Consider the following 23,435-nt stretch of genomic DNA (forward strand, 5'->3'; position numbering starts at 1 on the left):
TTCAATTGGACACCTCATTTGATTGAAATCTGTACTATAATTTGACTTTGGGAAAGGGTTTTAAAGGGTAAAATCAGGCGTTGGAATATGAAATACTACTACTACTTTATGCGATAAATTACGAGATTCAAACTTACCGGTGTAAATATAGCTAACTGAATATTTTACAGGTGTAAATATAGCCAACTGAATATAGGTCTAAATTCAAAAAATGAATTTTAAATTTTGAAGTAGCTGAGTATCTTTTATTCATTAAGACAATTTAAAAAACTGTTTAAATTGCATCGTTTATTATTTTTACTATTAAAAAAGACAAAGTTAAGCACAACGGGATGCAGGGATCTCATAACACTCTAGGGAAGAAATAGAAGAAGTGCAGCCCTAACCCAAGTCATCGCCCCCCTTTAGACCCAAAGGGAAAAACCCCCGACTCTAGAATGGGAATATTCTTTTTATTAGTAATATTTATTTTGTAATTTGTATTCAGAGAATCGAGTAGTGTTAAAAGTTTTGTTCTTTCCCAAAAATGTAAAATACAATTAAACCCGTAGAGGGTTAGTCATTAAAAAGGGGTTATTTTGTTTTCCACCGGAACTTATGAAATACCCACCCCAATTTTGGGCCCCGGTTGAGTTCTGTTTTTAATTTTTTAAAAAATGAAAGGTTTACAAAAAAAGAAAAGTGGGAAGTAATCCTATTTTTTTATATTATTTTTCCCATCCGCCCCACAAAAAAAAGCCAAAATTTGGGGACTGACAAGATTTTTGGAGGTTTTGTTTTTTTTGTTTTTTTGGAAAAAAATTCCTTTACATTTATTGGAAAGAACATTTTTAAAAAAAAAAAAATTTAAAAATCCCCACATTTTTTTGGGCAAAAACCAAAAAGGAAATTTGGACATTTTTTGGGGACGGAAAGAAAAAAAAAAGCAAAAATTAAAAAATATTAGTTAAGGGGGGCCCAATCCCATTTAAATATTTTTTAATTGGGCCAAAATTTTTAAAACCCAAAGATCAATGGGACCCCTAAAGGAAATTTAAAATTTTTTCCCCTATTGCTCGTGCAAAGATTACCGCTATTTGAAACCATCGATACGCACGACCGATGCTCTCCTTTTCCCCATAGGATCTACAATCTCGTCACGAAACATCTATTGTATAGGAATCATTTTTTGTGTAAAAGTACTTTAGTACTAGTAATGTTGAAATCCAAAGTGTCCCAATTTCCAATCTCCTAAATTGAGAGGAGAAAACTATGAACAAACCTTTGCTGAATTTGAACGTTAACAATTCTTTTAATTGTTATAGGGAATAAAAGTATCATTTTAATTTATGACACAGTAAAAAATAAGGATTTAATGCAGTTGAAAAATAATATACTACACTATAGTAAATTTGTTTTACAGTTTTTGCACACAAGTAACAGTTACTAATTTTAGACTAGAAGCATGACGTACTTCAATATTCATAATGCCAATAATCAGGACACAAGCACGATCAAAATAATCTCTGTGTCACAAAAATTTAAAAAATTTTCCATTTTTTTAAAATTTTAGCAGGATTTTGGGGGTCAATTTTTTAAAGTATTAGTCCTTTAATAATCTATTAACGAACATTTAATTATTTTAGTCAAATGAATTAGAAAAAATATTGATGTTATGGTCTTTGATTTAGAGAGGAAACAGGTTTTTTGGCTTTCAGTTCAAACTTTCGTTCTGTCTTAACGACGCAATAATGGTTATTCTACTTTTTCTAGAAAGGAATTTAAAAATTAAAAGATAGAAAGGGTCGTCCTGTTTTTTTAAATGTGGGGGATGGGTTGGATTTTAACTTTGAGTTATATAGTAGAATGTGATATAATTAAAATTTATATGACAGCTGCATTTCTTTATATTTAAACTAGAGTTTGTAAAGCAAGCAACCTAGATGGGAGTTAAAAATGCAGAGAATTGGATGTCAAATTAAATGTTGATACTTTATATCATGTTCATGTAAACAGTGTATTTTATGTAGAAATTATATGAAATTATAACCGAAAGTATAAAAGGGTGTTTTGTTTATCCACATTCATAAAATGATATTTTCTAGCCATTATCAAGGAAAGAACAATAAATCTGTTTGATGACATAGCTAAAATTTTTATTAAGATAATTTTGATACGAATCTTCACTTTTAAATTAATGGGGATTAAATTTTTTTGGGTTTTTTTTCGAGTTGGCCCCTTAAAAAACGAAATTTTTGATGTGGGGTAACCCCTTAAAAAAAAATATTATTATTTTATTTTTTAAAAAAAAACTCCATGCTTTATTTTTAAATTTTTTCATTTATTGTAAATCAAGTTTAAATCGGGGAAAAAAAAATTTTTTTATCGCTTAAATCAGGGTTTTTTCGGTAATATTGGGTTCAAACCCTTATTTGTTGTTATCGCGGTGTCAACCCATATTATATCGCTAAATTTAAAAGTTCGTCGGGGTTGTGTTCGGGGTTAAAAAAATGTCGGGGTTTTTGTTCGGGCTAATAAGGTTTTTCCTTTCCCGGCCCGGGTTTGGGAAGGGGTTATTAAGTTGGGGCGATAACATGTTGATTCGATAACGGCCCCAAACCCAAAAAGATTTGCCACCCCCCAAAATAACCGTTATTTTAAATATTTATTTTTTTTTTTCTTTTTTTTTTAGCTGGAATATTACCTCAGTTTTCAAGTACAATCATATCATCTTCAAAACCAAATTACAACCATCCGATTGAAGAACAACATCAAAGTTTGAATTTCTGCCGCTAGACAAGTTTAAGAAGCTAAAAAAAAACACATCAACAATTTTTAATCGTGAAGAATGAACGTTACAACTACACGAGTTTTATAAATTTAACGCAAGTCCTTAATGATATTAGTTGAACACGGTAGATTTTTTAAGGCACAGGTGATCTTATTATAGATATACTTACATTTATCACAATTAATTTTATGATATACACGAGAGAAATGTTTAGAACACAGTTTACGTAGTAGGGCACATTGTTGGATACATTTTAAAAAGGAAAGAGGATAGTCAAATAAAAAAAAAAGAGGCATGTTCATGTTTTCTTAGTTGTATAATTCCCAAATTGTTCATGGATCGAGATGGGTCGAAATAAACCGATCCAATTGCATACAATTTGGGTTTGATTTAATATGTAGATATTTTATACTCTAAAATCGTAACAAGTTTTTTTAGGTATATAAAGAGCCAGTTGGCTTAGTAAAGGTGCAGTTTTACCCCCCTGCTCATAGTTAAAGTTGAAGCGTGTGTTACGAGTAGATAAAGTGTCTCATTCTAATACAAAGTGAAAATGCAATGAATTAAAACGAAAAAAATAAAATATATTAACATTTATCATAAATATAAATCACTCATCTATATTGATATAGTCCAAATATATATACTCTTAACAAAACTATTCTAATAAACATATGTGTCTATGCTGCTTTAATTCTCGAACTTATTTAATTTTACATGTGTAATGGTCTAATACAGTAGTATTATATGCATTTTTTTATTTTTTTTGTATTTAAAATCTAAAAGATAATATTATTTTCATTATTTTTCATATATATTTTTTAATAAAAATGTATAACTGGAATGTGAAAATTATTTATTCATCCATAATACAGGTGATAATACAGGAGTATAACACAACACCCCTGCTCATATCGTGTATTCTGTAGTTCCAACTGAAAAATTGACCAAATATAATACAAAAATATTTGGGAAAACATTGGGAGATGCAAAAAATAAATGTCCGGGTTTCCCAAAAATCTACTGGTCCACTGATACAGCCCATTCCATAGATTATTGTTAAAAAATTTTCATCATATAGATTTGTAAAATTGACACAAGATTTTGTATTTTTTGTACCACACTCAGTACGGTTCACTACCATTGTTTGCATACCCTGTAAAAAAATCTGAATTAGTTCTAACCAAAACTGCGTTTGTATCTCTAATTTACAATTTAGTTTCATAAATAATAGGATAATACCCCCTCCGTCCCATTAAATTTTAAAACATTTGGAAATCAAGCATTTTGTAATAAAAAGGTGTTTTTTTGTGGGGGTTTAAATAAAGTAAAATAAGAGAAAATAAAAAAATAAAAGAGGTATTTTTTTTAAAAAAGCTTTCCTTTTTAATGGAAAAACTACTCCCTTAAATTACATTTTCCAACAATTTTAAATTTTGGGTAGCTACCCTTTATTTTGGCTTTTCTCTAATGAAACCGACAATTTTGGCTAACTATGATTGCTAATCACTTTATTAATTATATTGGTTTTGTTTTTAAAAAATATCCATTTCTTAGTTTAAGTTTTAATTCCATTGTATTTTTTACTTTTTTCTTTTTGGGGGCCAGGCTGCACAGGTAGATAATTAGCAAACAAATAAATCGAAAGGCTAATTATTCTATGAGTTGTAATTTGCAATTAATAATCCATATGATTAGCGCTGTTTGGCACTACGCAAAGGGGGGTTTTAAAAGGCTGCCACGTTATTCGATTTATTTATTTTTTCCACATACAATTATCCATATTTAATAATTTTATGGTTAAATAAAAACTAGGACATGAATTATACGGGCATGAAATATGAAGTGAGTCCCAAAAAAACTTTCTACCTTAATTTGGAGTTATGCAAATAAATAGATTGTCACGTGGATTATCATGATTGACTATATTTCATTATACGTCTGTGAATTAATTCTGATCAGTACTTTGTATATGAGACCTGAATTATTAGTCGAGTTCATTGAATATCTACTAATTAGTAATTATACAAATAAAACAAGCATAATAGCAAACGGTATGAAGCTTACATGTATATGTACCAGTATGATCAATGTCATTAATTAGATTAGGACTTAATCATCAGTTTATCACTTTTCTCCACCTATGTTACATGAGTCATGTTACATTTCGAATTAGTACACATTATTTGAATATATCTCCGCTCCCAAAAACTAGAAATTTTTGAAAGATAGAGTTTAATCAAAATTGTAAAGAGAGAGATGAAAAAATTTAAGGGGAAATTGAAACCCTCGGGAGAGTTCTATTTCCTATACGAAAAATTCTATTTTTAGGAGGACGACAAAAGGAAAGAATTTCTATTTTTAAGAGACAAAGAGAATTTTTAGGTGAGATAAAACAACATAGTAGTATTTAATTTCTCATACTTTACTAATGTTGATTTTTTAATAGGGTATTAAAAAAATATATATATATATAGCTAGTGTTTTGTTTTTGTTTTTGATTTTACTAGGAGTTAAAGAAACTGAAACAATCCAATTTTAATTCTTCATCACTACTTATTATTTGAATCATATTTTGTTTCATATTATCTCGTGTTTTTTAGTCATATTTCATCATTTCTGGTTATCCAAAATTGCTATAGTCATTTTTATTCAAAAAAATAAACATCTATAATTTGTATCTTCTATTGTATCCTTTAATCTACTTTATTCTTTAATTTATTTTATTTTCTCTCAAGTTAACTTACTTAAGACAACTTATTAAATTTCATATTGAGAATAACGCCTCAAATAACATGAGAAAGGATAGAAGTATTTTTTACTTTTCACACCAACTATTGACAAATTTTCTTGCTTTAAAAAAGGATGGAACATAAGAGCATTGGCGCTCTGTGTAACTCAGTAGAAAAAGTTAATTTATTTGGTATGTAAACATAGTAGTTGTGGATTCTCTCGAAAATAAAAACTATATTTAATCGTAGTATAGTACTCCCTTCGTTCCTTATAGTTGGCGAACTTTCAGACGGAGTTTAAGAAACGAATGTTGATGTATTAAATAAATAGAAAAAAAAGTAAAAAAAAAAAGGTGAGAGAATAAAGAAAAAAAAAAGTAGAAAAAGTAGAAAGTAAAGTAAGAGAGGGGAAAAAAGGGTTACTTATATAAACGACCAACTACGAAACTTAAATCAAAAACATTAACTATCTTAACTATGAGTATTTAATACTGGCCGTATATATAGAATATTAGGGAAAGAGTGCAGCGAAGCAGTCGTAGTGCTATCCGTGTGCTGTTTAATTCTTCTTTTTGCACACGAATTATAGGCCTTGGCCCTATTCCACAAATTAAAGAATAAATGCTTTTTTTATTTCATTCTCTATTTTATTCAACTGCCACAGATAAGATAAAGAAGCTTCAAATGTATTTAGCTACTCTTTCAAATGTATATAAAGATTATTAAATCATAAACATCTGGCCATGACCCATGTGAAAGACTGCACCAACCCTCTCAATCATTTTATTTATTATTCCTATACTAGCAGCCAAAAACCTGCCCCCTTCTCTAAATCTATTTCTTGATCTGATTTCTTGATTTTCGTTGGATCATATTGCTAAGATAATTTTAATAAGTAGTAGGAGTATAATATTGTTGAGAAGAATATCATAAAAAATATATATAATTTTAGCATTGATTTTAAGGATATTGGTTCCTAAAATATCATAAACTTTATTGTTGTGAGAAATAATAATACAAAATGTAAAATTTGTGATATTTTAGACCACTTTAAAGTTAGTGGGTGGCGAAGTCAAGGTCAAGGGAGGATGGATGATGCAAAGTTAGCTGCCACCAACAAAAACCAACAACACTCATCAACAATTTGGTCAGTCGTCGTCCAATAGTGGAAAATCTCGACTATTTCAGGAATGACAAACAACCAGAGGGTCAAAAGGCCGCATTCAATTTCGGTAGTGGCGATGATGTCATCAGGAATGATAGTGACGACCATGGCATGATATTGTTGTAGAAGCATATTTTTCTTTAAGTCCGTTACACAGAATTGAAATTGAAATTCAATTCCAAATTATTTGTTCGATAAAAATGATGTAATTGCTATGAAATTGAATTTGAAGAAATTATACATTGTGTGCATGTGTAGTGTGTGTGTGTTGTTTGTGTGTAGTGTGTGCATGTGCAATGAGTGTAGTGTGGTACCCAATTTTATAACTATTTGGAATTTTAGTTATCTACTTTTGATATGAAATTCAACCGTGGAATTGTGAGGAATTGAAATTGTAATTCAATTCCAAATCCATATTTTTGGTGGTACCAAATAGTATTGGATTTGGAATTGAAGGCTCCAATTCCTATTCCGTATGTCCAATTCAAATTCCTATTCCGCATGTCCAATCCCGTGATACCGAATAGAGTTATTCTATTGAGAATGAAAGTATTTTTTGTCACAAGTTTCACATAATTATACTCCCCCCGTCCACGAAAAATAGGACACTTTATGAATAGCACGTGTTTTAATATAGAATTGGTAAAGTAAGAGAGAAGAGTAAAAAAGTAAAAAATAAGTAGTGTTAGTAGAACGTGAGGTCCATACTATTAGTATGAGAGAAGGGGAAAAAGTAAGAAAAAAGTTGTTGAAAATTTTCTTTTTTTGAATGTGCACTATTTTTCGTGGACAACCAAAAATGGCAAATGTGCCCTATTTTTCGTGGACGGAGGAAGTATTATATTTAAATTTATTATTTGTCTTATGTTTAATCGCAAGCTTTCTTATTTAATTTGATATAGGTTTGTAGTTTCTACAAACATCAGATTTAAATGAGATGGTCGAATGTATGATCCATTTTTCTGTTGGATTGTCTGGTTTATGGCATTGATATAAACCCACAATGTAAACTGGGATTTGATTTCTCTTGTAAATTCTTGTAATGTTGGAATGAAAAAAAAAAAAAAACAATCCAGAACGAAAAACAGAAGTTGCCTCCGGGCCACAACACGAAGAGTAAGGGAGCCCCGCGCAAAGCCACCTTGGGTGCACGCAAGTTGGCACTCGTTGGCCGCAATTGCTGCGAATAGGGTGCACTGGGCAACGGGGGGGTGGACAAATTATATATAGAGTATGCGTAGGCGATCAGTATATGTAAAGGGAGACAATCTGCATTCGCATATGTGGATTGCAAAAACATTTTATTGATAGAAATCATGCTCCAACATTATAGTAATTGTGAGTGCAAACCTCAGAATATGGAATTCAAGATCTTTACCATATAGTAACTGTGAGTGCAAACCTCAGAATATGCATGAACAAGCTATGGAAGTCAGCGCACTCGTTAACAGAATCGACACAAAATTCACTGCATTGTTGTCAAGTATGCTAAGACCCGATATCCTCTTCACCGTCGGTCCAGCTTTACTCACAACCTGCAATGCCAGGATCAAATAACTTATAGTTTACACAAATTTCACTTATACTTTGAATCAATGACATTACAATAATTGCAAGCTACGTCCAGAAAATGATTCATTGTAGAAACTCGTCAAGATAGAAATTTTCATATCAAAGCCTTCAATGACATTCCACAATGGGGTCTCACTAGATATTTCCTCATCGCACTAATGGAAGACTGGCATCGTGCCACCTAAGTGAAGAAACGAGAGCACCTGATGTTTCGGAAGCATACTTCCAACTAAAACATATTCATAGACGTAACAGTCTCTAACAACTTAAATTTAATTTTAGTCAATATTCATTGATAGATTTGAATCAATTCAGTCCAAATAAAAACCGTAAAATATTATCAGTTCTCAGGTATAAATTTGTGGACGAGCACATAGATTCACTGAAGTAGAACAAATCAAGATCTGAAATATCACCTTCTTTCGGACACTGCAGAAACCACTGTATTGGAGCGTTGCTCCCAATAAAGAATCGATAACACTTCCACACAATCCCGAAAGAGCTGACACTGGTATCAACAATAGCTGCTTCATAGCTACATTGAAAGTGCAGTTGGTAGTCAGAAATCCCAAGATAACAAATGTAAGTCCAAGCACAGAGCCCGCAGCAGCAGCAGCAAGAAATCCTGCCTTTGTCACACCGCCATTGGTACCCTTCTGAACTGGCTGTATAAACAAAAGAAAGGGTAAGACACTATGAAATGAACCTTAAGGACGCGCTGAACTTGCAAATTCAATAAAACATAAGAATTTCTAACAGTAAACACAAGTAAGAAAATGATCATAGCAGTGCTTGTCCACCTTGAAGTTTGTAATAAGCCGCGGTTGATCATCACTGAGAACCCCGAGCTCAGATGACCATGTGTCTCCATTTGAGCAACAGTAATGACCAAGAATGCCACCAGCTAGATACGTCATGACACGTGATTCTTCTGAATTTAGACAAAAGTCCTGCATGCCCACTTGTGTCCAAGCAATCAGGACTAAAATTGTCGCGATACCACTATTAGAGAAAACTTGTATCCTGTAAAGTGAAGACAAATTAAAGTTATTAGTCCCAATGAAATCATCTAGAAGGCCTTATAGAGGCACTTGTCGAACTTTACTGAACACTAATTTAAAAAGAAGAGAGAAACAACTTGAATCACATTAACTAGGTCTATGAAAAAAATATATTTGGATGGCGAAACGTAATTTTTAAAAAACAATCTTCAATGAAATTAGCCAGAGCCTGAGACTTGGTAAATCAATTGAAGTTCTTGTATTTGAAGCCAGAGAAAACTCTTACTGCACCATATTATTATAAGGCCACAGCGATGCCATTGATGAGGAAAGTGTATTTTGTAAGTCATCAAGCAATTTATACGCACATAACATTTTATTTTTGCGAGAGCAAGGAAAGATACCAATTGCGTTGACCACCCTCCTTAAAATCTGCATCAACTTTCTTCTTTTTGTCCTCTCCAACTTTCGTTAACAATGAAGAAGAAACAAAGAAGGCAAGTAACAGAGCACCAAACCTACAATAATGCAAATACCATTACAAAAAACAGAGAGAGATAAAATATTATAGGCAAGCACAGGCATGTTAAAGATGTTCCCAAATATAGGAGAAGAAATGCGGATACCTGTAATTGATGGCAAAATGAATTGTCATAACAGCAAAACCAGAAAGCGCTCCAGAAAGGTCAAGGGACTTCTTTCTATATGACCTGATTGAAATTGCAGCTGAAAGAACTGCTGCAACCAATAGTTGGACTAAATTTCTTTCCATATCACCAGTTGACTCGTCCAACTACGCCAGAGGCTGAGAATAAAAATAAAAATTTTGAATTAGTGAAAGCTTTTCTGCATCACTGTCTCCCTATGACACAAATGCGACTGCAAAACAGAGCACGAATAATTATAGATAAAGCAAACCATAATAAATAAGAACACACATTTTAGGTTAGATAACTCCGAGATAGAGTTATCTACCCTAGCAAACGGACACACATATTACATGGTATACCACAGGTGATACATTTTGATGCTACTCTATTGAGCTTGTTTATCTTTTAATATACCACAACTCTAGTTCAACAGATTGGTTACTCACAGAACTGCTATTCGACGAATTTAACACCACAGACCAGTAAAACGGCACTCAAATACGCGTGGTGGAATTAGAGAGAAAATGAAACTCAAAACTAGTTTCAATTTCATGCTCCAGCATTGCCATCAACAGTAAGCTGAAAATTTTAATCTTCCTCTTAAAAACGACATAATTACTTAGGCCATGGTGATCAAAAAGTATAACAGGTTATCCAACACAAAGAAACTGTACGGACATATAAAAAACATCAAATGATCTCAAAACAAATTAACGCCTTTTAGATAACAATGGTTGCACAAATAAGATGGATTACATTAGTCACTTTCTGCATCGTTTTAGGAACCCAACTTAAACAGCAACATTCAATCAGAAAAACAAATCCCACAAATGTTTGAAGCCCTAATTTTAACTTGTTATCTTAAACAAAACTACTTCTCACTTGATTGATCCTCGATCATTTAAGCAGGGCTTTCTCCACATCCACATCCACACAAACATTCAAACACAACAAAAAGTTGAATAAAGACTGGATTTTTACCTCGAAAACTGGAGACAATTGTGTAGATGAATGAAGTTTGAACTCTGTTTTCGACGGTTTTGAATGGGAAACGAACCTCCCCTTAATTTAATGCTCGTCTAACTCTAAAGTCTAAACTCAGTAGAGTTGCTTCTTTGTACAATTACAGCTGCTGATTTTGACGTTTATTATTTTCTTGTAAAGATTCTTCTTTTTTCAGTTGCCCAACTTAGACCACATGAAGAAATGTTTGAATTGTTAACCAGATGAACTAAATTACAACAAAATGTTTAAATTAATATTATATGTTTTTTTTAAAATTTTAATCTACTTATTTCGTTGATATTATTTCATGTATGGAGTTATGGACTTAGAATTATATAGTGCGTCGCCAAAACTACTATTAGTTCATCAGGGAAAGATTAATGCCTGTGTGACTTACACGATAGTATTAAAATAATAAAATCGCTATATTGACTTATGCATAAATTTTTATGAGATATACTACTAGTACTAATTGTTTAATTAAATTTCAACATTTTGATTTTATTGTAAATTAGACATATTCAACTGGATGACAATTAGTATGGCATTCAAGATGTAGGGAGCTAAGCTAAGCTAAGCTAGATTGTCTATCAGTACTGTAGGTGTTGATTACTAGTAGTACTCCCTCCGTCCGCGAATAGGAGTCCTATTTGTTTCCGGCACGAGTTTTAAGAAAAAATGTTAAGAAAAGTTGGTAGAAGAAAATTAGTGGAATAGGGGTCTCATTTATATATATTAATTTTAAATGATATGTGAGGGGAAGGAGTTAGTGGAATGTGGGGTCTCTTTACCATTTATGATAATTATGAACCGAGACTCCTATTTGCGGACAGACCAAAATGAAAAAACGGGACTCCTATTCGCAGACAAAGGGAGTATATGTTTTCTCTGGTGCTTATGCTTAGGCAGTTAACCTAATTCAATTCAGAAGATTGGAAAAAGAGAAATCAATGCATACAGAAATCCTTTCAGGAAATTGCATTAGAAAATGGGAGTATCTTCATAGCAACTTCATTGTCAGTTATTAGAAAATTTAGGAAATGGCTGACTATTGTGACCGGTACACTGAGGGGTTTATATGTAACTTCATCTCTTTTTAGGGTTACCATGAAATGTATCGGATGAATTTTGTGCGATTTACAAATTGTGAATAATCGTGTTAGATGCTCGGGCTTTAGCCCATTTCAAGGGCCAGTGTGAAAAGGTTAATGGCAAACCAAACGTAGTACTCCCTCTGTCCGCAAAATAATGTCCATGTTTGACTCAGCACGGATTTTTAGAAATTTGAAGAAAAGTTAGTGGAACGTAGGCTTCACATTTATGTGTTAGTTTTATAATAGAATGTGAGTGTAATAAGTTAGTGGAAAGTGGGGTTTATTTACCAAAAAAAGAAAAATAGCAAAGTAATTTTATGGACGGACCAAAACGGCAAAATTGGACAATATTTCACGGACGGAGGAAGTAATTTCCAGGTATATATCACTATCTTGTGCTATGCTATCTAGAAAACCCAACATACGTTAGGATTACTATGCAGATTACCATTTACTTGTTTTATAGAGTGAGATGGTAATGTACAGTATGATTGGTTTACTAAATGGATAAATTGAGTGAATTAAGGTGGTTAAATGATTTAACATAAGAATATGTTATGATGAATTAAGACATGTTAAAAGGTAATTATAGATTTGTATAATTAAAATAATATTAATAGGCTGACATGTTAAAAGGTAATTATAGATTTGTATAATTAAAATAATATTAATAGGCTGCTAGTTCTCTTATATTATATGGACTTCTATGATTAAATTGCGTTAATAGAGTGCAAATTGCAGTTTACCTTATTCGAAATTGAATCAAATTTGGAATATCTCCCAAATTTAGCATGGCGCTCTATCCCCAAAAAAATAAAGTAATATGTAAACTGGAAAATTGTCGTGATATCACTGCAATATTCACTGTATAGCACTGCAATCTGGTATTGTTTCATCAAACTACATCTAGCCAAAAAAAATAAAAGTAATATATAAACTGCAAAATTGTCGTGATAACACTGCAATATTTAATGGGAAAGAATGCATATTCTTGTGGGATAGATGAAGTATTATTTGATAATGGATCTCACATTCTAACTATTTCTTTTACTTTACATTCTTTTACTTATAAATTTAGTAGTGGTATATAAAATTAGGATTCATGTCACTCTAATTTTTTTCTTTCTTACCTCTTACTTTATTCTCTTTTTATCTTTCTATCTTTTCTTCTATCTAACTTTATACTTTCTTCATTTAACTCACTTTTAAAATAATTTTTTAAATCTCATACTGAAAAGAAATGTACTCCTTCCATCCCACTGAAAATGATTCACTTTTCTTATAGGTTTGTCTCAATCAAAATAACTCATTACTAAAAATAAAAATATCTTTATCTCTATTTTAGTCTCAGTTTCTTAATTTACTACTCTATTTAACACAAAATAAAATTATAAAAACTCTGTGTCACTCGAAGAAGGAAGAGTCATCTTCTTAGTGACGGAGGGACTAGCATAGGATGGAGTATTTCATGGATTTGAGTGAGGTCAACTTGTCAACATTGTAGACAGACACGTCGGACGCAGTGTTGTACATGCATCTAACCGGTCAAAGGATCCAGTTGATCGCAGCCGTCCGATCTGTTAATGACGTCACTCTCGTTTAATTCTTCCACACACTCAGCGTGACTGCTGTTTTTCTGTGCCGTGCTCTTCTCTGCAAAATTATTGACAAACACAGACAGCACTCCTCTCTTTCATCGCCCCGTCTCGATTCAAATTCTTCGTCCGAGTTTCATAAAAATCGAACATCCCTCATTTTGAAGATTTCTCTCTCTGCTTTAAGCCCAGATACCAATTTCTTCCCGATTCGCATTAATGCCATTCTGAATCAAGCTAATTAATGCTAGTATAAGGCAATCCAAAAAGTCGCAAAATTTTTCTTTTCTTCCCTTTTCTCTCCCACTCTCGTGGTGTGTTTTATTCTCTGTATTTCCTTTTCTTCTCCGTTTCTCTTTTTTTAGACAGTGAGAGAGAAAGCTCAGAGTGTGCAGGCGTGTGTTTGTGTGTGTATGTGAGAGAGAGAGTAAAAATCAGTCCTTTTTAATGCGTGAAGCAGAAGAACCCGATTCCCTCAACATCCCCAAGTAAAAAAGGACAGCAACAATCACTTTCCTCCCCCTCTCATTTCCTTTAACTCACACAAAAATTGAACAAAGAAATGCACTTTATCCATCTCCCCAACTCCATTGTTTCCTCCCTCTCTCAGCCGAATTTCCCATCTCTCACTCTTTCTCAGTAGATAAGGACAAATGTGGGATTGATTTAATTATCGTGCATCGTTTTCAATTCTCGCTTCGATCACCGAATCCCTCTCTGCATCTGGTGTGAAATTACCGAAACATCCTCAACTTGCGAATTGAATTTTGAGGTACTAACCAACAAAAGGGCGTTGTCTTCATCTGGGCTACGGTGATATGCTTTTTGTTGTTACGCTTCTTGAGCTACGTGTCGCCTTATATTCTTCTTTTTCTATCGTGTTATCTTTTTGCGGTTGAACTTATCTCGTCTTTGTTCGTAGCTTTGGAAGTTTGTGTTTCAAGAGAGGGATATTTGGAGCTGCAGTTGAGGTTGAGGTTTAACTTTTTGGATGTGAAATGGGCTCTGTTGCATTTGCTGGTGATGATGAGTCTCTGCCTTCTACTAGTAATTGCAAGTTATCAACAATGGTAAAACAATTTTCCATTATGATTGCAATTTGCAAGTTATGATGCTAAATTGCTAATTAGTTTCCATTTCTGCAGATTCTTGATGGATGTGGTGCTGTTAATCATGCCTCGATTCCGAGGAAGCTACGGTCCGGTGCGTAGTTATGGATGTTTCAAGTTTATCATAGTGTTAATTGGATTTACTTTGGTTAATTGGAGTTTTTGGTTTAATCATTTTTTGCAAAAGTGGAGTTTCCTACTCATCTTTTTGTTGCTTTTCTGTGTTCTTTCTTACCTTTTTGTTTCTTTACTGGCTTTTCTTGCTGGTGTTGGCAGTGGAAGATTCTCTATGTTGCTTTATCTGAACTAGTGAGGAATGTACTTTGGAAAATGGAAATGATGTGAATTTTTTTACTAACTCTTTTAGCTGTGGTGTAACTTTGACTCACTGACTTCTTCATTTGGTTTAGAGTATCTTTTTTTTGATGTTTCACTTCTCCTTTTCTGTCCAACAGTTACAGTAATTATTTGTTTAGACAGAGTTGCTGCAATTTTTAAGCACTTTATAAAATTGGCTTTTGAGGAGTATATAGTTTTGCTTTGAGTTTTGTATGAATCTCTTGTTTTCAATTCTGTAGCCATCAAAAAGCGGAGCCGTGAGTCCGTTACTTCACCATGGCTAACTTCTGGGAAGCAGCATGATGCGTTGTCAACCACAGTTTATAGAAAAGATGGTGCAAAGAAATCCAAATTGAAAAAGGTTGGACACTGCAGTTCTTAAACATTAAGCTGTATTATCTCGTTTACATAATAGAAAAAACAAAAATACAAAAAGACAAGTATATGAATGAGGCAGTTCACATTCTCTGTGGAACTGCATTTTCAGAAGAAGAGACACATCACCAAGGATGAGGAAGAAGTGGCTGAAACCTTGTATGCTTTGGCTGGTATGTTCACTAATGCAAACAAGGCTGATCACGATGAAAAGCCCGAAATACAATCTTCAGCTACACTAGAAGAAGGTATCTCCATCAATAGTTAGAGCATTACTTTCTTTTTTGGTGGTTTATACTCTTGTCAAATGCTTAATCATTCTAAATGCCTCTTTGAGCAGATACCTGTCGGACACTACAAGTCGAGACTAGAAAAATTAGCTCAGAAGTAACTCTCGGAGCTGTTTGTCCTTCAATTACGGATGTGGTCAATTCAACAGAAGAAGTCATATCCCAAACATTAGAAGCTCGACAACCTGTGCCTTTTTTTTCTTGCAAGCAGGCAGCGACCCCCGATGCTTATGGATGCAAATCAGATTCATGTCCGAGATCCACTTTAAGGTGAAGTAAAATATTTCTTCACGCCATTATTAGTTTAGCTATTTTATTCTTACAAAGTTATTTATCTTGCAGACCACTAGTATCCATACATGGCACCATTCAAAGTCATGAAGACAAAATTCACTTTGATCAGGCATGCTCAATATTTAATTTACGGTAGTATCTTACATCTAAATATGTGTTTCTAAAACGATGTTCTCGAACCTTTCAGGTCACAGCTTCTGGATTGCAGTATGGCAAAAACAAATATAATGGTAACGAACTTTCTCATTAGTTTTAGGTGCATGTAGTATTGTGTAGTACTTGTTTGTATATTTATGGGGTATGTATGCTTTCTAAATACAGATTTGTTTCCATCACCCAACTTGTCTGCAATGCAAGCCGCAAGTTCTGAGACGCGCCGCTTGTTTGAGGGCACAATTTTTTCCTCTCAGCCTCATGTCGTTGAGCACAAAATTAGTAGTGAAAAGGTACAATGCTTAAAGATAGTATTTGGAAATGGTTTGTTTGAACCCAACAAGCTAATTAGCACCTTTTAATGGTTCAGCATACTAGAGTTGCTACTGAATCGAACAACTCATGGAAGAGATGTTCAGCACACGTTTACATAAGTCGTCTCATCAAAGTCTTGCAAATATCAGACAGAAAAGAAGGATTGCCAGTGAAGTCTACTCAACCAACAACTTGTCGAGGTTCAGACAACCAAATGCTGAGAATAAATGGTAGAAACGGTGACACATATTTTAGTGCCATAGACATAGATGCTGCTGAAAAAGGTTCATCTGAAGACCAAAATGGTTTCCTTCTGCATAAGAGGCCAATTCAAGATGAGCAGATGGCTTCTGAAACCTCTGCAAAGCAGGTGAGTTCCTTGCTGATACCATCTGTATGAGAATCCGGTTCTTATCTGAATGCTATAATTTTGAAGGGATATGACTTTTTATCTTTGGGAATGGGGATTCGTGGTTTGGACACCAGTGAGAGTGCAAACGGAGCAGGATGTTTTCTCGATCCTCCTAAACAGTACTATATGCCATACATGCAGTCACGAAACCAGTCCCCGATACTTTGTTCACTGCCCCCCCGGAATGGTTATTCTTCATCTTCATACTATAAGTCAGCCTCCTCGCAAGCACAACAGGTAACTTGCTGCGATTTCCAAACTTGATTGTCATTTTAATTCGGTTATGGATCGTTCCATTGATGATAGTAATGACAAGAGAATTCATGCTTGATCGATGCTGCAGCTCTCTCAGTATCATAGCAGCAGTTTCACAGACAGAACAGGACAGTATTATAACACGGGAGGAGGTGGTGAGCTTCGCCTTCCAGACTGGAGAAACGGAGCTGTGCTGAACTCTCTGTTCCCACATCTGCATGCTGCTCTGGGCTCCAAGTTTCAACAACTCTCACCTTCACAACAGCAGGTAATAGCTATCAACGCGTCGTTGCCTCTGAAAAGGCATCACAACCTTCCTTTGGGATTCGAGAGAAATGGAGCCGTATTCCAACCTGAAAACATGCACCTTTGACATGGATAAGTTACTATCAACATGCTTACTAAATATATCATCATTTGTTCATTATTTCTTCACATTTCGGTTCGTTTTCTGTTTACCTTGACGACTTGTGACCCCTCAGATTATATGAAACTTGAGTCTTGGATAAATCTGCAGCAAATTTCCTTGTCATGGCTTGTAAATTTTCTGGAGATTTACTTTTAAGTGACAGAACACTGAAACAAGAGTTACCAAACAGCTCTGATATTTTTTGAACTGATTGTATCTTGTAATAACATGACATGACTTAGCAATGGCACTAAATTGCCTTTACATTATTGGTTGAATTTTGTTCTTACTATATTTTTATTTTATATATTTCCAAGAGCAATTTCGGTTTTTTTTTACCTTTAAAAAAATTAATTCTCTCCATAAATATTTACATCATTTTGCATATCTAGCTTCATCCCAATTCATTTATTCTTCTTCGTTAACTCTCAAAAAGTCAGAGGCAATGTCATAGTAGAAAGGACTGATGTAGCGCTCTCGTGGACTCAAGGCCTCGTGTACGGAGGAGGTAACATATTCGATGAGTGCATGCACGTCGCGACAGAAATGAGGCAGGAGTGCCTCAAAACCTTTTGTAGTGGGCTCATCGAAGCCTTCTGCAATACATATTTGAGAAGACCGGGTGTGCATATTGCCCAAGGATTGTTGAACATGCACGAGCAGTGCCACGATTTTTCTAGAATGGAGAAGTGCCTTCACCAGTGGATACAAAGGCACACATCCAACAATCATCCTCTAAGTAGTCACTGGCTAACATTTACGGATCGTACATGTATTCTTAGGCATGACCGAGTTGAACTATGACATCAACGTCCCGAACCAATCACATGAAATTCGGATTGTTCAATTTTACTTGCAAATACAAAATTATAATTGCATGGGCAATTCACAAATGAACAAAAGTTGCGATTTAATTAGTTACTTTTATAAGTTATGGGATTGACTAGAAGTCAACCAAAAGTTATGATTTAAATGACAAATTTTCCTTATTTATTTGCAAGTAAAATTGAAGATAAAAATGACAATTTGTAGTAACACTCAAAATAATTCATTTCATTTTTGCAGACATTCTCAGTTTTTTTTTTTCGGTTTAATTTTGATTCTAAATTAGGATAATTCGATTTGGTTCATTTTTGTAAAACTCGAACTCGATTTTATTTATTTTCAACATAAAAAACCAAACAAACCAAAATTTGAATGCTACCTCTCTCATAACACCAAGTTCATGTAATAGTGAATTTATCAAAAGTACTCAACTATGAAAGACTGTATTTTAATCCTATTTGTCATATTTCTCATAAAGTTATTGATGTTCCTCAATATTATTGCCCATCATATATAAATGATTTGGTACCAGACCAGCAAAGAGAGGCCAATAAAAATGCAGTATTTCAATAGATAAGAAATTTTGAAGGTTGGACGTCTTTGTCAACCACTTGATCATTGTGGCTAACAAAACAAAGGGCCCATAGAGCTGCAAAAATCAATGCTGATAGATGGAATTAGTAGCAGCCAAAAGAGCAGCTCCAATACCAGATCCATCCTTAGAGTGTTGTACAATTATGTTCTTCGATACCTCCGGCCCTAAAATCTCTGTCACTGCATCTTGAAGGTACCCTCTGTACTCGGGATTATGCTCGTATAACCCTCCATCCATCGCCACCACCGTTCTCTTACCAAACACCGCACCTTTTGAATCTCCCTCCATCTTCTGGAGAATCCCTACGATTCCTGCCCCGGCCAACCGCCCCCCACGTTTTGTAATGGTCTCACATATGTCTACTACTATCTTCCTCGACTCCAAGTTGGAATTCACCTGACGGATATGCACATATCAGCTGGGAAATTAGTAGTGTGGCACCAATCACTAATAATAGCTTTTCATAATTCGATGTTTTTCGTTATAGGTTCATTATTGATCAAACTATGATATATGATCAAAATTTTGATTGTAGAGCCATAAATGGAGTTCTACCCCAGCCACGTCGTAGAGGATTGATCCAACGACTTCAAGATCTTTAGACGAGTCCTGTTGCATGGTGCATACGTCTGGTGTCCTACAAGGTATAGTTAAGGTTACAATTCTAAATCAGGTTTCTCAAACTAAATAAAGAAAATTCGGAGAATAAAGCTATAGTAATGCAAATTACTATTGCTTACTGGAAAATTAATTTGAAAATATTCATGATAACAATAGAACAATGTAACCTTTTCTTATTCCTTTTTAGTATACCTGAGAGAAAATGGGATCTGTAGCTTTTCTGGTATGGAGTCACCGAATAATGTAGCATCTTCGGCCATTCTGTGCAACACTCGTCTAACAATCTCACCAAGATACATCCCAGAAATTGTTTTCTCAAATATCTGTTTCCAATTTCGTTGTATAATCAATCAGGAAATGCACATAGCAGCTACCTGTTTCCCGGGATTGATGCTGGCAGCATCCATTTCTCTGTCAAACTCGGTCAAGGGAAGACCCTCGAGAATGCCCCCCATTCAGTGTTTATAATCTAGTGGTTAAACAACAACACATATTCATAATGATATCACAATTACCAACAGACGCACATATAGCCACATACCGTAGTTCCACCTGCTGATTTTGGGGCACGCAGCTTGGGAATGTTGTCTACGCACTCCACATAGGAGGCGTTGGTCCCGTTCCTAGAATGACCGCGACCATAACATCGTCGTCCCAGTATCTAGCTCCGGCTAACGCTCCCACAGTATCATTGACCTAACTTAACACCATACAAAAAACGCACCAACAATGAGCAAGAAGCCACAAGTGTTTGCGAACGAGGTCACAGCACGAATGACAATGTACCAAGGCAGAAACTCTCATATTCAAGCCCTGCCTTCTCATAGCCTCATTCAAGCAGGCGACTACGTCTCTCCTTCCTGAAAAGCAGTAAAAACAAGGTGAGACCGACCTTTCTTCATTTAGACCAATAGAGAAATGAATACTCACAGTTCCGGGGACTGCAAAGCCTTTGTCCACTTGATGAGAACGCCAGAGTTAATCGACGTCTGTTTCACTGCAAAAGAGAAAGTAAACCCCACTTCCCTCGTTCTTCCTTGGGACAACTCAAACTTCCCGCCTTCCTTCTCAACGAATTTGCCAGCTTAGATGCTATGAAATCGAAAAGCTCCTAAAGAACATGATCATAGATAATTATATAATTAAGAGTATTTTGTACTAAACATATAGACAAATACGAATTTGACCAAAACATTACTTTTGAAAAGCTGATATACAAATGAAAATGTCAACGAAGTGGTCCTTTTTTGGTTCCATAAAAAACTAATGGCAGCTAATTGCACATTTCCAAAAAGGACCACTCCAATAACAAGGATTTTATTTGTTATAATCGATTTTTCAAAAAGTCGAATATTTTAGATCAAATTGTAAATTTGATAAACCAAAATTGACCTTTACTCTATAAATAAAACAACGAAGCGACCTCGGAAGTAGCAAACAACAACTCCTTAGGGATGGTGACTTGATCGAATTCAGTGGCCACCACTCTACCTTGGTTCCCTCCCAATTGCACTCTCATCACTCGGAAATTGGTACCGCCGAGATCCAAAGCATAGTATAATCCATTCTCATCCCTTAATCACATCAATTTACCATTCCAAATCAATTAAGGATCACACTAGACATGTGCATTTTCAACAATTACAGCATAATTGCAGTCGTATTGAATCGAATGTGGCTTCAATCAAGGTAATAGGAAATGAAATTCATACCCGGTGGGGGGGGAATCGACGAAGCTGAGGATCATTTTGAGATCGGAGGCGCCGTCGGCGGCCAGGCCGGCGCGCATGTCGGCGGCCATGGCGGCGGAGACTTGGCGCAGGAGAGGCAAAGGAGTGGCGCAGTCATTGCGCAGCTTGGTGAGGATCGAAGCGGGCGAGACTGCGTTGGATGATCGCACCATCATCGCGAGTCTCGGGCGTGGGGGCGATCGCGGTAAATGGAGGGGTGGGGCGGCGGAAGTGGCGGAGATTACCGACATTTGCGGTTGCGATCACGAAATGTGTGGGGAAGAAGAAAGAGAAAAGTAAGCAACCAACTAGCTAGATTAATGGCGTGATCAACACAGAGCTAAGTAACTAACACTCACTTCCTTCAGACAAACTATTCTTCATACACAGTATAATTAATAAAATAAATAAATAAACTTCTATAATTAAATAAAATATATTTGAGGTCATATATTTGAGATGTAATATTATTTTCAGTGAGAATTGCATTGCGTGGAGTGTCTTGAATTTCCATTTAAATGAATCGACTTTTTATTTGTTAAAATTGAAGTGAAATTATACTTTACGTGCATTTGTATGTTAGTGGAAATGAAGAAAAAAATTTACTCAATTTAATAATTTTGGAAATATGTATTATCGTTTGAGTGTGTATTTCTGAGTGTTTATGATGTGTAGATTAACATACAATAAAAATTAACGAAAATTCAATGAATTTTTGTGTGTAAACAAAAATTAACGAAAATTAATTAGAATTGTGTGTAAACAAGAAATTTTGTCCTGTACTAACATAATTGAACGGAAATTACGATGCTAACATGACACAAATGACCGTTATTAACTGGTTATTATCCAAAAATTTGGATCTCCTTATCCTCTATATAAATATTAACTACACACATCACTAAATAGAAACATATATTATATGTTTGAAATAATCTTTTCAGTTTTCACGCACTGTGCCACTAGTTTGAGAATTATGACAGTGGCACTAGGGGTGTCAAAGCGGATACTCACGGATATCTGCACTTGTGCGAGTCGTGGTACCCGATCCCGATTTCGGCCGAAATTGTTGTCCGATATCCGACTCGCACTTTGTCGGGTATTATCCGATACCCGAGTCGGGTACCCCGCACGACCGACGGGTACCCGACCGACCAATTTTTTTGTTTTGAAAATCTATTTTATTATTATTATTATTTGCATTATCTTCCACAATTTAGTAAGTATGTGTATATATATGATCTGTATGTATAATGCACATGTGTGTAGCTTGTAGTATATATTAATAAAATACATATGTTATTGAATATATAATATTGGTCTTTATAGGCGGAAAACAGGCTTTACTCATAATAGAGGAAAATTGAAAAAAAAACATAGGTTTAAATCAAAGTCATTCCTGGGATAAATTAAAATTTATATTAATATTAAAAATTGAAAAATATTAAATTATAATCGAGATAATTTTCGGGATTGTCGGGTATCCGAGCGGGCATCGGTATACCCGATACCGCAAAACCAAAAATATGACTACCCGATCCCGACCAGTTACCCGTTTCCGTGGGATGGGTATCCGACTACCCGACGGTATCGGGTCGAGTGTGTGGGTACCCAATACCCGCTACCGTTTCGACACCCCTAGTGTGCACGTGTTCTTTTTCTTCTTCTTCTTATTATTATATAATTTAGTTTTTTATTAGTATTTTTTATGCTTATGAAAAGTACCCAAACATACCATTCTTATTATAGAAAATGCTAAAAAGAGACATAATAAATATGATCATAACTTAAATTTGTTAGTTTTATTTTTTTATAAAAAAATAACCAAACATACCAAATCTTATTATAAAAAAATGCTAAATATGAGACATTAAATAAAGAGTAAAGGCAAAATTGGTCCCGAACATATGATCATTTTACGTTTTTGTCCTAAACATGATTTTTAGATTTTTGGTCCGAACATATGGAAATTTGATCATTTTGGTCCTCCGTCAATATTTCCGTTAAAAACTAACGGTCAACGACTTTAATCCCGATTTTGACCAAATTAAACTTTTAATTTAATTTTTTACTCCCTAATTAGTGGAATTAGGATATCGGGTATTGATTTACCCATACCGACCAAACCC

General features: G+C 34.5%; 2 protein-coding genes and 1 pseudogene across 6 annotated transcripts; 1 reads left to right on the forward strand and 2 right to left on the reverse strand.

The window, feature by feature from the left end:
- Positions 1-7,654: 7,654 nt before the first annotated feature.
- Positions 7,655-11,075, reverse strand: LOC125223275 (protein PGR-like). Of its 3 annotated transcripts, none has more exons than XM_048126350.1 (7): positions 10,872-11,075; positions 9,867-10,045; positions 9,645-9,758; positions 9,040-9,262; positions 8,656-8,904; positions 8,046-8,202; positions 7,655-7,863 (listed from the first exon to the last, which is right to left on the reverse strand). In XM_048126350.1, the coding sequence occupies exons 2-6, from the start codon at positions 10,010-10,012 to the stop codon at positions 8,071-8,073; spliced, it is 864 nt and encodes a 287-aa protein (XP_047982307.1). In that variant the 5' UTR covers positions 10,013-10,045; positions 10,872-11,075; the 3' UTR covers positions 7,655-7,863; positions 8,046-8,070. The 3 variants fall into 3 exon arrangements, with proteins under 3 accessions (XP_047982307.1, XP_047982306.1, XP_047982305.1); XM_048126349.1 differs by having other exon boundaries at positions 7,655-7,936; XM_048126348.1 differs by lacking the exon at positions 7,655-7,863 and having other exon boundaries at positions 7,950-8,202; positions 10,872-11,074.
- A 2,579-nt stretch (positions 11,076-13,654) lies between these two features.
- On the forward strand, positions 13,655-17,844 carry LOC125223272. Of its 3 annotated transcripts, none has more exons than XM_048126345.1 (12): positions 13,655-14,397; positions 14,507-14,654; positions 14,730-14,787; positions 15,272-15,393; positions 15,520-15,655; positions 15,748-15,967; positions 16,040-16,100; positions 16,179-16,221; positions 16,313-16,437; positions 16,515-16,829; positions 16,896-17,108; positions 17,215-17,844. In XM_048126345.1, the coding sequence occupies exons 2-12, from the start codon at positions 14,583-14,585 to the stop codon at positions 17,497-17,499; spliced, it is 1,650 nt and encodes a 549-aa protein (XP_047982302.1). In that variant the 5' UTR covers positions 13,655-14,397; positions 14,507-14,582; the 3' UTR covers positions 17,500-17,844. The 3 variants fall into 3 exon arrangements, with proteins under 3 accessions (XP_047982302.1, XP_047982301.1, XP_047982303.1); XM_048126344.1 differs by having other exon boundaries at positions 13,655-14,356; XM_048126346.1 differs by lacking the exon at positions 13,655-14,397 and having other exon boundaries at positions 14,429-14,654.
- A 1,061-nt stretch (positions 17,845-18,905) lies between these two features.
- On the reverse strand, positions 18,906-20,478 carry LOC125221493 (annotated as a pseudogene).
- Positions 20,479-23,435: the final 2,957 nt, after the last annotated feature.

The sequence above is a fragment of the Salvia hispanica genome, chromosome 4, assembly GCF_023119035.1.
Source record: "Salvia hispanica cultivar TCC Black 2014 chromosome 4, UniMelb_Shisp_WGS_1.0, whole genome shotgun sequence".
Lineage (NCBI taxonomy): Eukaryota > Viridiplantae > Streptophyta > Magnoliopsida > Lamiales > Lamiaceae > Salvia > Salvia hispanica.

Coding starts and splice junctions, on each gene's coding strand:
- LOC125223275 (XM_048126350.1), bottom strand. CDS start 10,012: ATGGAAAGAAATTTAGTCCAACTATTGGTTGCAGCAGTTCTTTCAGCT. Junction 9,759..9,866: donor CATTTTGCCATCAATTACAG/GTATCCGCATTT, acceptor GCATTATTGTAG/GTTTGGTGCTCTGTTACTTG. Junction 8,905..9,039: donor GGCTTATTACAAACTTCAAG/GTGGACAAGCAC, acceptor TTGTTTATACAG/CCAGTTCAGAAGGGTACCAA.
- LOC125223272 (XM_048126345.1), top strand. CDS start 14,583: ATGGGCTCTGTTGCATTTGCTGGTGATGATGAGTCTCTGCCTTCTACT. Junction 14,655..14,729: donor ATTGCAAGTTATCAACAATG/GTAAAACAATTT, acceptor CCATTTCTGCAG/ATTCTTGATGGATGTGGTGC. Junction 16,101..16,178: donor ACAAAATTCACTTTGATCAG/GCATGCTCAATA, acceptor CGAACCTTTCAG/GTCACAGCTTCTGGATTGCA.